The sequence below is a fragment of the Chiloscyllium punctatum genome, chromosome 10, assembly GCF_047496795.1.
Source record: "Chiloscyllium punctatum isolate Juve2018m chromosome 10, sChiPun1.3, whole genome shotgun sequence".
In the NCBI taxonomy this organism is placed as follows: domain Eukaryota; kingdom Metazoa; phylum Chordata; class Chondrichthyes; order Orectolobiformes; family Hemiscylliidae; genus Chiloscyllium; species Chiloscyllium punctatum.
In genome coordinates this window covers 7,169,936-7,182,525 of record NC_092748.1, presented here as the reverse complement: position 1 = coordinate 7,182,525, position 12,590 = coordinate 7,169,936, and the positions used below count along the sequence as shown (strand labels likewise).

General features: G+C 44.8%; 1 protein-coding gene across 5 annotated transcripts in view; it reads right to left on the bottom strand.

The window, feature by feature from the left end:
* Positions 1-12,590, bottom strand: part of als2b (alsin Rho guanine nucleotide exchange factor ALS2 b) — a 128,036-nt gene that overhangs the window by 72,172 nt on the left and 43,274 nt on the right. For all 5 annotated transcript variants that reach the window (XM_072578396.1, XM_072578399.1, XM_072578397.1 and 2 more), the window contains exons 6-7: positions 9,281-9,377; positions 3,366-3,443 (exon numbers count right to left, since the gene is read on the bottom strand). In XM_072578396.1, coding sequence (XP_072434497.1) covers positions 3,366-3,443; positions 9,281-9,377 — 175 coding nt within the window. The remainder of the gene's footprint in view (positions 1-3,365; positions 3,444-9,280; positions 9,378-12,590) is intronic.

Here is a 12,590-nt window from a genome sequence, read left to right as displayed (position 1 = left end):
AGGATCCTCAGCCATTCCTCGTATGTTAGACCTACTATTCCAGGGATCATCCGTGTGAATCTCCGCTGGACACGCTCCAGTGCCAGTATGTCCTTCCTGAGGTGTGGGGACCAAAACTGGACACAGTACTCCAAAGGGGGCCTAACCAGAACTTGATAAAGTCTCAGTAGCACAACGGTGCTTTTATATTCCAACCCTCTTGAGATAAATGACAACATTGCATTCGCTTTCTTAATCATGGACTCAACCTGCATGTTTACCTTTAGAGAATCCTTGACTAGCACTCCCAGATCCCTTTGGCTTTATGAATTTTCTCACCGTTTAGAAAGTAGTCCATGCTTGTATTCTTTTTTCCAAAGTGCAAGGCCTCGCATTTGCTCACATTGAATTCCATCAGCCATTTCCTGGACCACTCTCCCAAACTCTCTAGATCCTTCTGCAGCCTCCCCACTTCCTCAGTCCTACCTGCCTGTCCACCTAACTTCGTATCATCTGCAAACTTCGCTAGAATGCCCCCAGTCTCTTCATCCAGATCATTAATATATAACGTGAACAGCTGCGTCCCCAACACTGAACCCTGCGGGACACCGCTTGTCTCCGGCTGCCATTCCGAAAAAGAACCTTTTATCCCAACTCTCTGCCTTCTGTCAGACAGCCAATCCTCAATCAATACCAGTAGCTCACCTCGAACACCATGGGCCCTCACCTTACTCAGTAGTCTCCCGTGTGGCACCTTATCAAAGGCCTTTTGGAAGTCTAGATAGACCACATCCACTGGGTTTCCCTGATCTAACCTACTTGTCACCTCTACAAAAAAGACCAACAGGTTTGTCAGGCACGACCTCCCCTTACTAAATCCATATTGACTTGTTCTAATCCGACCCTGCTCTTCCAAGAATTTAGAAACCTCATCCTTAATGATGGATTCTAGAATTTTACCAACAACCGAGGTTAGGCTAATTGGCCTACAATTTTCCATCTTTTGTCTTGATCCTTTCTTGAACAAGGGGGTTACAACAGCGATCTTCCAATCATCCGGGACTTTTCCTGACTCCAGTGACTTTTGAAAGATCTCAACCAATGCCTCCGCTATTTCCTCAGCCACCTCCCTCAGAACTCTAGGATGTAGCCCATCGGGGCCAGGAGATTTATCAATTTTAAGACCTTTTAGCTTTTCTAGCACTTTCTCTTTTGTAATGGCAACCATACTCAACTTAGTCCCCTGACTCCCTTTGATTGTTGGGATATTACTCATGTCTTCCACTGTGAAGACCGACGCAAAGTACTAATTAAGTTCTCCAGCTATTTCCTTATCTCCCATCACTAGGCTTCCAGCATCAGTTTGAAGTGGCCCAATGTCTACTTTTGCCTGTCGTTTGTTTCTTATGTATTGAAAGAAACTTTTACTATCATTTCTAATATTACTGCCTAGCTTACCTTCATATTTGATCCTCTCCTTCCTTATTTCTCTCTTTGTTATCCTCTGTTTGTTTTTGTAGCCTTCCCAATCTTCTGATTTCCCACTGCTCTTGGCCACTTTATAGGATCTCTCTTTTTCTTTAATACATTTCCTGACTTCCTTTGTCAGCCATGGCTGTCTAATCCCTCCCCGGATAATCTTTCTGTTCTTGGGGATGAACTTCTGTACAATGTCCTCAATTATACTCACAAACTCCTGCCATTTTTGTTCTACTATCTTCCCCGCTAGGCTCTGCTTCCAGTCTATTTTCGTCAGTTCCTCTCTCATGCTCTCATAATTACCTTTATTTAACTGTAACACCATTACATCTGATTTTGCCTTCTCTCTTTCAAACTGCAGACTGAACTCTACCATATTATGATCGCTGCTTCCTAAGTGTTCCCTTACTTTAAGAATTTTTATAAAGTCTGGTTCATTACATAGCACTAGGTCCAGAATAGCCTGCTCCCTTGTGGGCTCCATGACAAGCTGTTCCAAAAAGCCATCCTGTAAGCATTCCATGAATTCCCTTTCTTTGGATCCACTGGCAACATTATTTACCCAATCCACCTGCATATTGAAGTCTCCCATGATCACCGTGACCTTGCCTTTCTGACATGCCTTCTCTATTTCCTGGTACATGTCGTGCTCCTGGTCCTTTTTTTTAAGTCTGCCACCAATCAAGCAGACTGCTGTGTCCTGGATGGTGTCAAATTTCTTGGGTGTTATTGGAGCTGCAGCCAGCCAGACAATTACAGAGTTCATCATATTCCTGACTTGTGCCTTGTAAATTATGGTCAGGCTTTGGGGAGTTAGGAGGTGAGTTACTCACTTCAGTATTCCAAGCCTGTAACCTGTTCTTGTAGCCACTGTATTTGTGGTGAGTCCAGTTGAGTTTTTGGTCAATGGTAACCCCCAGGATGTTAATAGTGAGAGATTCAGTGATGGTAATACCATTGAATGGTAGTTAGATTATCTCTTATTGAAGATGGTCATTTCCTGGCATTCGTGTGGTGCGAATGTTACTTGCTGCTCATTAGCCCAAGGCTGGATATTGTCAAGGTTTTGTTACATTTGAACACTGACTGCTTCAGTGTCCGAGGAGTCACGGAAGGTGCTGAACATGGTGCAATCATTGGTGAACATCACATTCCTGACGGACAGGTCATTGAAGCAGCTGAAGATGATTGTGCCTCGGACAGTACCCTGAGAAACTCCTGCAGAGATGTTCTGCAGCTGAAATGACTGAACTCCAACAACCACAACTATATTTCTATGTATCAGGTATGATCCAACCAGCAGAGAATTTTCCCCCAGATACTAATTTTTGCTAGAGTTCCTTGATGCCACACTCAGTCAAATGTGACCTTGAAGTCAAGGGTTATCACTCTTCCCTCACTTTACCTCCGGAATTCAGCTCTTTTGTCCATGTTTGAACCAAGGCTGTATTGAGGTCAGGAGCTGAGTGGCCCTGGCAGAACCTAAACTGGGCATCACTGAACAGGTTTCCTGTAGAAGTCAACTCTCAAAAGCATAGAGTTTTCATGGGTGCCAATTGCTGCTACTGCTACCCTCACTTGTTTTGTAAGCAAGACCATCAGTGTTGATAGCTTGATGAATTCTGTGCAGCAGCAAAACCTGCTCCTTTTCTGACCCAACAACTACATAATGTAACTCTACAGTGATAAGCAAAGGGGAGCCCTGGCAGATCTTCATCTCCACTCTTCAGGTTCACTGAGGCTCAGCTGAAGACACCGAACCTAGCACTGACCACATATTGGGCTAGTAATCTTCAAAATGGATGCTTTATCTGGTTTATCTATGTTAACTGCTTCTGAGTATGCTTCTGTAACAGATTTTAAACATAGGTTCATATTTTTGAACTTGTTCAGCAGCTGAACTGTACCTTGACTAGGCGAGGCATGATGGTGGGTGACTCTGTGTGGCCAAGTTGTCCATGGGTATTGCTGCCCCATGAATACACCTGTAGGAAGAAAATTGTGGATAAGAGAAATCAACTTTAGCCTTTATATGCTTACATCTCTGTAGAATACGAACCAAGCCTGAAACACTACAGAACCATTTTTAGATACTCAAGAGGTTTTATGTGTTGCTCCACCTCATGAATCTCATGCATGTGCTTATAAAACCCAAAATTGTACTTCGGTGTTCCAGAATTTTGACTTGGCAACAGTGAAGGAACATGGAAATACCTCCAACTCAGGATGGTGTGTGGCTTGGAGGGGAACTTGAAGGAGGTATGATTCCAATGCCTCAGCTGTCCTTGTCCCTCGAGATAATGCAGGTCATGGGTTTGGAGGTTATTTATGAAGGATCCATTGTGAATTGCTGCAATGCATCTAGTAAATGGTACATACTGCTGCCAATGTGCATCAGTCGGCGAGACAGACTCGGCAAGATGGCGGCAATTCTGTAGAACTGCTGTGGATAGCACTGCCTAACAACCAAGGCATACTGGTGTTTTTTGCCATCCCTGGCCAACGTATATGGAGGAATTATTAGTTCAAAACCTTACAGAACATATATTTGTTAATTATCGGGAGTGGGAAGGATCATCGGCGAGGCAGTGAATGTTGAAGGTGGTTCTGGATGATATTGAGCTTAATGACCTGGACTCATCCAGATAAGTGGAGAATGTTCCATCACACTTAACAACAACAAACATCGTCTATCTATCCTGCAAAGTCCTCTTGACTAACATCTGAGGTGCTAGTGCCAGAACTGGGAGAGCTGTTTCACCAGTCAAAAAAAAGCTTGATATAGTCATATTCAAGGAACCATATCTCAGGCATAGTGACCCAGACAACACCATCCTGGTAATGTCCTGTTCTGCTGGCAGGACGGGCACAGTGCTGTGCGGTCAGGAGGTAGCTGTCCTCAACATGAAGTCAAACTTGAGCAAGGAGTCCTTCTACTCATTACCAGGTCCCACACCCCCTCAGTACTCCTCCTTGTTGAAAGTACTCTCATACTGAGGGTGATAAAGATGCAGACTGTATTCTGGTAAGGAATTTGAAATGACCACTAAGAGTAGCTTGTTAGCACTGATACTGATCTAGATGGCCAAGTCCTAAATGACATAGCTGCTAGACCACAGCTGTTAGGAGTGGCATGGTGGCTCAGTGGTTAGCACTGCTGCCTCACAGGTTCAAGGACCCAGGTTCAATTCCAGCCTCTGGTGACTGTCTGCGTGGAGTTTGCACATTCTCACCATGCCTGCGTAGGTTTCCTCTGGGTGTTCCAGTTTCCTCCCACAGTCCAAAGATGTGCAGTTTAGGTGGATTGGCCATGCTAAATTGCCCATAGTGTTAGGTGCATTAGTCAAGGGGGAATGGGTCTGGATGGGTTACTCTACGGAGGGTCAGTGTGGACTTGTTGGGCCGAAGGGCTTGTTTCCACACTGTAGGGATTATAATCATTCTTCTCATCAAACCGGGTCTGCAGCAGGTGGTGAGGGACTTAACAAGAGATAAAAAATACTTGTCCTCATTTTGATCAATCTGTCTGCTGCAGATGCATCTGTCCATGGCAGTATCGATAGAAGTGAGCTCCACAGTAATGCCATCTTCACACTGAGAATACCTTTACATTGTGATGTATGGCTTAATAACGTAGGGTTTCAACCGACCCAGGAACATAACTGGGCATCTGCAAGGCACTATGGGCTATCAGCAGCAGCAACAGAATTGTACAGAGTAGGCTGATGATGTGGTTATTGGCAAAGTCAGATTTGACCTGCTTTTTTTAATCTGGGCTATTTTCTACATACGAGGTAAATGCTAGTATTGTAGCTATACTGGATTAGCTTGGCTAGGGGAACAGCAAGTTCTGGAGCACAAGTCTTCTGGAGCTACCATTTCTGGAATATTTTCAGAGTTCATAGCCTGGACAGTATTCAGCTTTTATAAGTTCATATGTTTAAGAGATATAGGAGCAGAATTAGGGCATTCTGTCTACCGAGTACGCCACCATTCAATCATGGCTGATATGCTACTCAACTCCATTTTCCTGCCTTCTCCCCATAACCCTTCAACCCATTACTAATTAAAAAATCTGTCTAACTCCTCCTTAAATTTACCTATTGTCCCAGCATCCACTGCACTTTGAGGTAGCTTATTCCACAGATAGACAACCCTTGGGAGAAGTATTTTCTCCTCAACTGTGTTTTAAATTTGCTACCCTTTATCTTAAGACTATGACCTCTTGTCTTAGAATGCTCCACACAAGGAAGCGTCTGCTCCATGTCTATTTTATCCAGACCTTTTGTCATCTTGGATACCTCAATTTGATTTCCCCTCATTCTTCTAAATTCCAGAGAGGATAGGCCTAAACCATTCAATCTCTCTTCCTACAACAAACCCCTCTCTTTGGGATCAATCTTCTGAACTTTCTCTGAACTGCCTCCAATGCCACTATATCTTTCCTCAAATAAGGGGTCCAAAACTGTGCATAATACTCCAGGTGCAGTCTCACCAATGCCTTGTATAGCTGCAACAATACTTCCTTACCTTTTTATATTCTAATTGTTTAGCTATAAAAGCTAACATTCCATCTGCTTTCTTTATTATTTGCTGGACCTGCAGTTTTCTGCAACTCATGAACAAGCACATCAGATCCCTCTGCACAGAAGCACCACAAAGTCTCTTCTCATTAAGATAAGAGGTCACCTTCCCGTTCATTTTCCACATTTTGGCCCACTCTCCTAACCCATCTATATCCCATATGTAAGGTTCTTATTTTCTCATTGCAATTTATCGTCCTGTCTATTTTTGTGTCGTCTGCAAATGTGGCCATACAGCCTTCTATCCCTATATCCAATTCATTAATTTAGATTGTAAATAGCTGGGGCCCAAGGAACGAATCCTGCGGCACCCCACTAGTTACGTCTTGCCATTCAGAAAAAAAACAATTTATCCTGTCTCTCTGCTTTCTGTCCATCAGCCAATCATCTTTCCAAGCTAATAAATTACCCCGATCCCATATGATCCAACCTTCTGAATTAACCATTTGTGTGGCATTTTATCAAACGCCTTCTGGAAGTCCAGATAGTTTTCTCTATATCATGTAGAGTGAATCAAAATGGCTAAAGAATGGCATTGTGATGCTGGGGAGGTCAGGAGGAGGATCATCCACCTAACACTTCTGGCCGAAGGTGAATGTAAATACTTCAGCCTGGTGATTTGCACTGATGCACTGGGCTCCCCATCACTGAAATGAATATTTGTGGAGACACACCTCCGGTGAATTATTTCATTGTCTACCTCCATTCACAACTGGATATGGTTGGACAGCAGAGCTTAGGTCTGATCCACTGGTTGTGGGATTGCTTAGTTCTGTCTACTGCATACTACTTGCTATCAAGTAGTCTTGTATTGTAGCTTCATACTTCATCTTTTAGATATACTTGGTGCTGCTCCTGGCATCCCTCTACACTCTTCACTCAGACAGGAATTTGATCAGCTTGGTGGTAACATTGACGTCAGGATAGGCTAATTCACAAGGTTACAGATTTTGGTTGAATACAATTCTGCTCCTGATAGCTCAAGGCACCTCAGGGTAGCCCGGTCTTGAGTGCTCGGTATATTCCAAGTCTATCCCATTTAGTTTAGTGGTCGTGCCATACAACATGATGAAGAGCATCCTCAATATGAATATGGGGGTTTCATCTCCAGAAGAGCTGTGCAGTGGCCACTCCTACCATTACTGCATTGGACAGAAGCACGTGCCTGAGGTAGATTAGAGAGGACAAGCTCAAGGATGTTTCTCCATCTTGTTGGTTGCCCACCACCTGCCATAGATCTGTCTAGCAGCCCTTGTTCTTTAGGACTCGATGAGCATGGTCATCATTGGTGCTACCAAGTACTCTTGGTGCTAGACATTAGAATCTCCCACCCAGAGTCTATCCTGTGCCAATGGCACCTTTGTTGCTTCCAATTTGTGCTCAACATGAACTGGTTCTGATCTAATGGCTGACTGGATTCAGTACATCATAACCATGAAGACATTTTCTTGGTCACATATACAAACTTACAAATTAGGAACTGGAATTGGCCATTTAACCCCTTGAGCATTCTGTTATTTGATAAAGTCTCGGTTGATCTAACTGTAAACTCAAATCTGCATTGCTACCTAACGCTGATACTATGTTTGATCCCCTTCCTAATCAAGAATCTATACTTCTGCCTTAAAAATATTCAAGCTCTCTGATCACTGTCTTTTGTAGGAAGAGAGTTGCAAAGACTCTCAATTTGCTGAGAAAATTATTTTTTCATTATCAATGTCTTAAACAGGTGATGCCTTATTTTTAAACAATCACCCCTAGCAAGCTCACAGTTGGCATGGTGCCATACAATTTCATGGGGTCTGGAGTAAATCGGTGAAGACTCCCAGGGCACCATCTTCCTACTGTTGAACCACTACGCTGTTACCTCTGTTGGTCTGCACTATCAGCGTCCTGGTGTTGGACGCTACAAGGGGTATTTAAAGATGTAATTTATTGAACATGACTGTCAAGCTGACATTTAACTTGTCTGTTGGACTGTACTCCCAGGTTTGACATAAGCTCCTAGATGCAATGGCAGTAAAGATTCCACTGCCTTGTAGTCTATCTGTAGTTACACTTGATCAAGTGTGTGGTGCTGGAAAAGCACAGCAGGTCAGGCAGCATCCGAGGAACAGGAGAATCAATGTTTCGGGCATAAGCCCTTCGTCAGGACTGAGAAATGATGAATGCTTTCTCCCTGAAGTTACACTTTTCTTCTGTCTTTTGTTCCTCTGTCACACCTATAACCAATATTCTCAGTTCACTTTAGCTAACTCTTCGCCTTCAAGTACTTCTTTTTTAAACAAATTAATACACTGGACTTAGATTCATACTTAACCACGAAATGAATGAATGTGAAAGTCTATCATCATGTAGCTGCCACCTAGAGACTCCTTTCCTGTGAGGTCGTTAACTAATCCTGTTTCATTGCACCTTACCAGGTCTCAGAGCCTGTTCCCTTGCATGGGAATGTACTGCTCTAAGAAATTGCCCCAAAAATAGTGCATGAACTCATCTTTCAGGTTAATCTGACCTATTCAATTTATATGAAGATTGAAGTAATCCATGATTATTGCATTAAAACTTGTTATACTGCCTATCTGCCCTTATTTATGAACAACTGTCCAATCATTCTCTGGTCAAACCATGTCTGTGATAGAGTCAAACAGCACAGAAATAGACAGGTCCATGCCAAACTAAACTAGCCCCACCTGCCTGCTCCCGGCCCATAGCTCTCCAAACTTTTCCTACTCATGTAATTATCCAAATGTTTTTTAAACGTTGTAACCATATCCACCACTTCCACAGGAAGTTCATTCCAGACGCCAACCACCCTCTGTGTAAAACATTTGCCCCTCATGTCTTTTTAAAATCTTTCTGCTCTCATCTTAAAAGTGTGCCCCCTCATCTAGAAATCCCCCACACTCAGGAAAAGACAACAACTATTAACTCTATCTATGCCCCTCATTATTTTACAAACTTGTATAAGGTCACCTCTCAATCTCTTACGCTCCAGTGAAAAAGACCCAGCCTTTCTTTCTTTATAACTCAACCTTCCATACACAGCAACATCCTGGTAAATCTCTTCTGAATCCTCTCCAGCTTAATAGTATCCTTGCTATAACTGGGAAACCAGAACTCATCACAGTATTCCAGAAGAGGCCTCACCAATGTCCTGTTTGCTTAAACAAGGTACTTCCTAGATCTCTCAGCTTAAAGACACTTGAGAAATATGGAGCAAATGGTATGAATCTTACCTGTGACCTTGCAGTTAAAGCCAATGAGTGATATGCACCAGCCACCACCTGGACCACTTCTTTATTGCTCAGGCTCTTGATGCACAGGGGTTGAAGTCTAGAGACAGGACAAGAACTTTGTTATTGCATGAGAGTAAGCACTGCTCACTGCTGTAACTGATAATCAAATCCATCAGCAAACATCGTACTCAGTATTCACAATGGTGCTATGAAGAACCAGTGACTTTTTAAAAAATTAACTCATGGAATGTGTGTATCACTGGCTGGCCAGCATTCATTGTCTGCCCAAACTGTCTCTGAGAAGGTGGTGGCGAGCTGTCCTCTGAAACTGCTGCAGTCCATGTGCTGTAAGTTGACCTACTTTGCCGTTAGGGAGGGAATTCCAGGATTTTGGCCCAGCAAAGGAACAGCGATATATTTTCAAGTCAGGGTGGTGAGTGGCTTGGAAGGGAACTTGCACCTGGTGAAGTTCCCATGTGTCTGCTGCCATTGTCCTCTGGAAGGAAGTAGTCATAGATTTGGAAGGTGTTGTCTAAGGATCTTTAATGAATTCCTGCAGTGTATATTGTAGGTTCTACGACTGAGTGTTGATGGTGGAGGGGGTGATGCTTGCAGATGTGGTGCCAATCAAATGGACTGCATTTCCTGGATGGTGTCAAGCTTTTTTGGGTTTTGTTGGAGATGCACCCGACTTTTGTAGGTGGTTGACACACTTTGGGGAGGCAGGAGGTGTGTAATTCGCTGCACTATTCTTCACCTCTGACCCGTTCTTGTGTTTATGTAGCAAATCCAGTTGAGTTCCTGATCAATGGTCACCCCCAGGATATTGTTAGTGGGGGAATTAGTAATGGTAACACCTCTGAATGTCAAGAGGCAGTGGTTTGATTGTCTCTTGTTGGAGATGGTCATTTCCTGCCATTTGTGTGGTGCAAATTTTTACTTGCCACTTGTCAACCCAAGCCTGGATATTGTTGCATTTGAACATGGACTGCTTCAGTATCTGAAGAGTCGTGAATAGTGCAATCATCGATAAACATCCCCACATCTGTGTTTGTGATGGAGCCAATGTACATCTGCTCAATGTAGTGCCAGGCCAGATGGTCCCATTGCTGGTCAGATTGACTCAGATGCGGCTGTTGTTTGAGATTTTACAAGTGGCTGGTATTGTTCTACATTAGGAAGTGCAGGGTTTTAAAATAAAATTACAATAGCAACTTATTGTTGTTTTTAATCAAGGTGGTTCACTAGAGAATAATTTTTAAAAATGCTTAATTCATGCCATTTTAGGCTGGAGAGGTAGGTTTCAAGGGGCATTGAAAGGATGTAATGAGGCCGAGAGGTTTTGTGAGGAAAGTTGAGAACTCTGGCCCAGGCTGCTGAATGCAGAGTCACCCACAGTGAACTATTAGAATCAGGCTGCTGAGCAGTGATAGGTAACCTCCTGGGAGTGAGATCAGGAGCACATTGAGCAAATAAATGAACGAAGCCCATTTGTCTATACCTTCTCTTAGGAGAAAGTGAGGACTGCAGATGCTGGAGATCAGAGTCAACAGTGGGGTGCTGGAAAAGCACAGCAGGTCAGGCAGCATCCGAGGAAAAGGAGAATCGGCATTTCGGGCAAGAGCCCCTCATCAGGAATGAGGCTTGTGAGCCAAGGGGGTGGAGAGATAAATGGGAGAGGGGCAGTGCTGGGAGGAAGGTAGCTCAGAGTGCAATAGGTAGACAGAGGTGCCCATGGCTACCCCTTTCATCTGGAGGAAGTGGGAGAATTCAAAGGTGGAATTACTGAGATGGAGGACCACTTCAGCCAAATGAATGAGAGTGTCAGTGGAGGGCTACTGGTGGGCACGCCAGGAGAGGAAGAAACGGAGGCCTTGGGGGCCCTCGTCATTGCAGATGGAGGTGTACAGGGACTGGATATCCATGGTGAAGATGAGGCATTGGGGACCCGGGAAACGAAAGAATTGGAGGAGTTGGAGGGCGTGGGTGGTGTCCCAAACGTATGTGTCCCTAACTGGTGGGAAAGTACAGTATCGAGGTATGTGGCGATGAATTCCATGGGGCATGAGCAGGATGACATGATGGGTCGGCTGGGGTAGTCACGCTTGTGGATCTTGGGTAGGAGGTAAAACTGGGAGGTGCAGATTCCCGGACTGTGAGTTTGGAAGCTGTGGATGGGAGATCACTTGAGGTGATGAGGTTGTGATGAGGTGATGAGGATGAGGTCTGGAAGATGATGGGTGCCAGATGGTGCCCGCCCACTTCCAAGGACCCCTTCTCCCACCTCCAACACACCCCATCCACCTGGACAGCCCATGCCGGTCTGTTAACCACCCTCAAGGGATCTCTCATCCACAGCTTCCAACCTCATTGTTTGGGAACCCCACACCACCCGATTCTACCTCCTACCCAAGATTCACAAGCCAGACTACCCTGGTCGACCCATCATGTTGGCCTGCTCATGCCCCACCAAACTCATCTTCACATACCTTGATACTGTCCTATCACCCCGGTCCAGGAACTTGCCACATTCATTCGGGACACCACCCACGCCCTCCACCTCCTCCAAGACTTTAGTATCCCAGGCCCCCAACGTCTTATCTTCACCATGGATATCCAGTCCTTGTACACCTCCATCTGCAATGACAAGGGCCTCCAAGGCCTCCATTTCTTCCTCTCATGGCGTCCCCACCAGCAGCCCTCCACTGACACTTTTGTTCGTTCGGCTGAATTGGTCTTCAACCTCAATAATTTCCCCTTTAAACCTCCCATTTCCTCCAAATGAAAGGGGTTGCCATGGACACCCGCATGGGCCCCAGCTATGCCTGTCTCTTTGTCGGTTACGTAGAACAGTCCATCTTCTTTACCGGCACCATTCCCCACCTATTTCTCCACTACATTGATGATTGTATCGATGCCACCTCGTGCTTCCACGAGGAGGGTGAACAGTTCACCAACTTCACCAACACATTCCACCTTGACCTTGAGTTCACTCGGACCATCTCAGCCATCTCCCTCCTTTTCCTGGACCTCTCCATCTCCATCAATGGTGACTAACGCAACACAGACATCTTCTACAAACCCAGCAACTCCCACAGCTATCCTGACTACACCTCCTCCCACTGTGCCTCCTGTAAAAATGCTATGCCTTATTCCCAAATCCTCTGCCTCCGCCGCATCTGATCCCAGGAGGACCAGGTCCACCACAGAACACACCAGATGGCCTCCTTCTTCAAAGACCGCAATTTCCCATCCCACATGGTCAATGATACCCCCTAGCGAATCTCATCCACTTCCCGCCCCTCTGCCC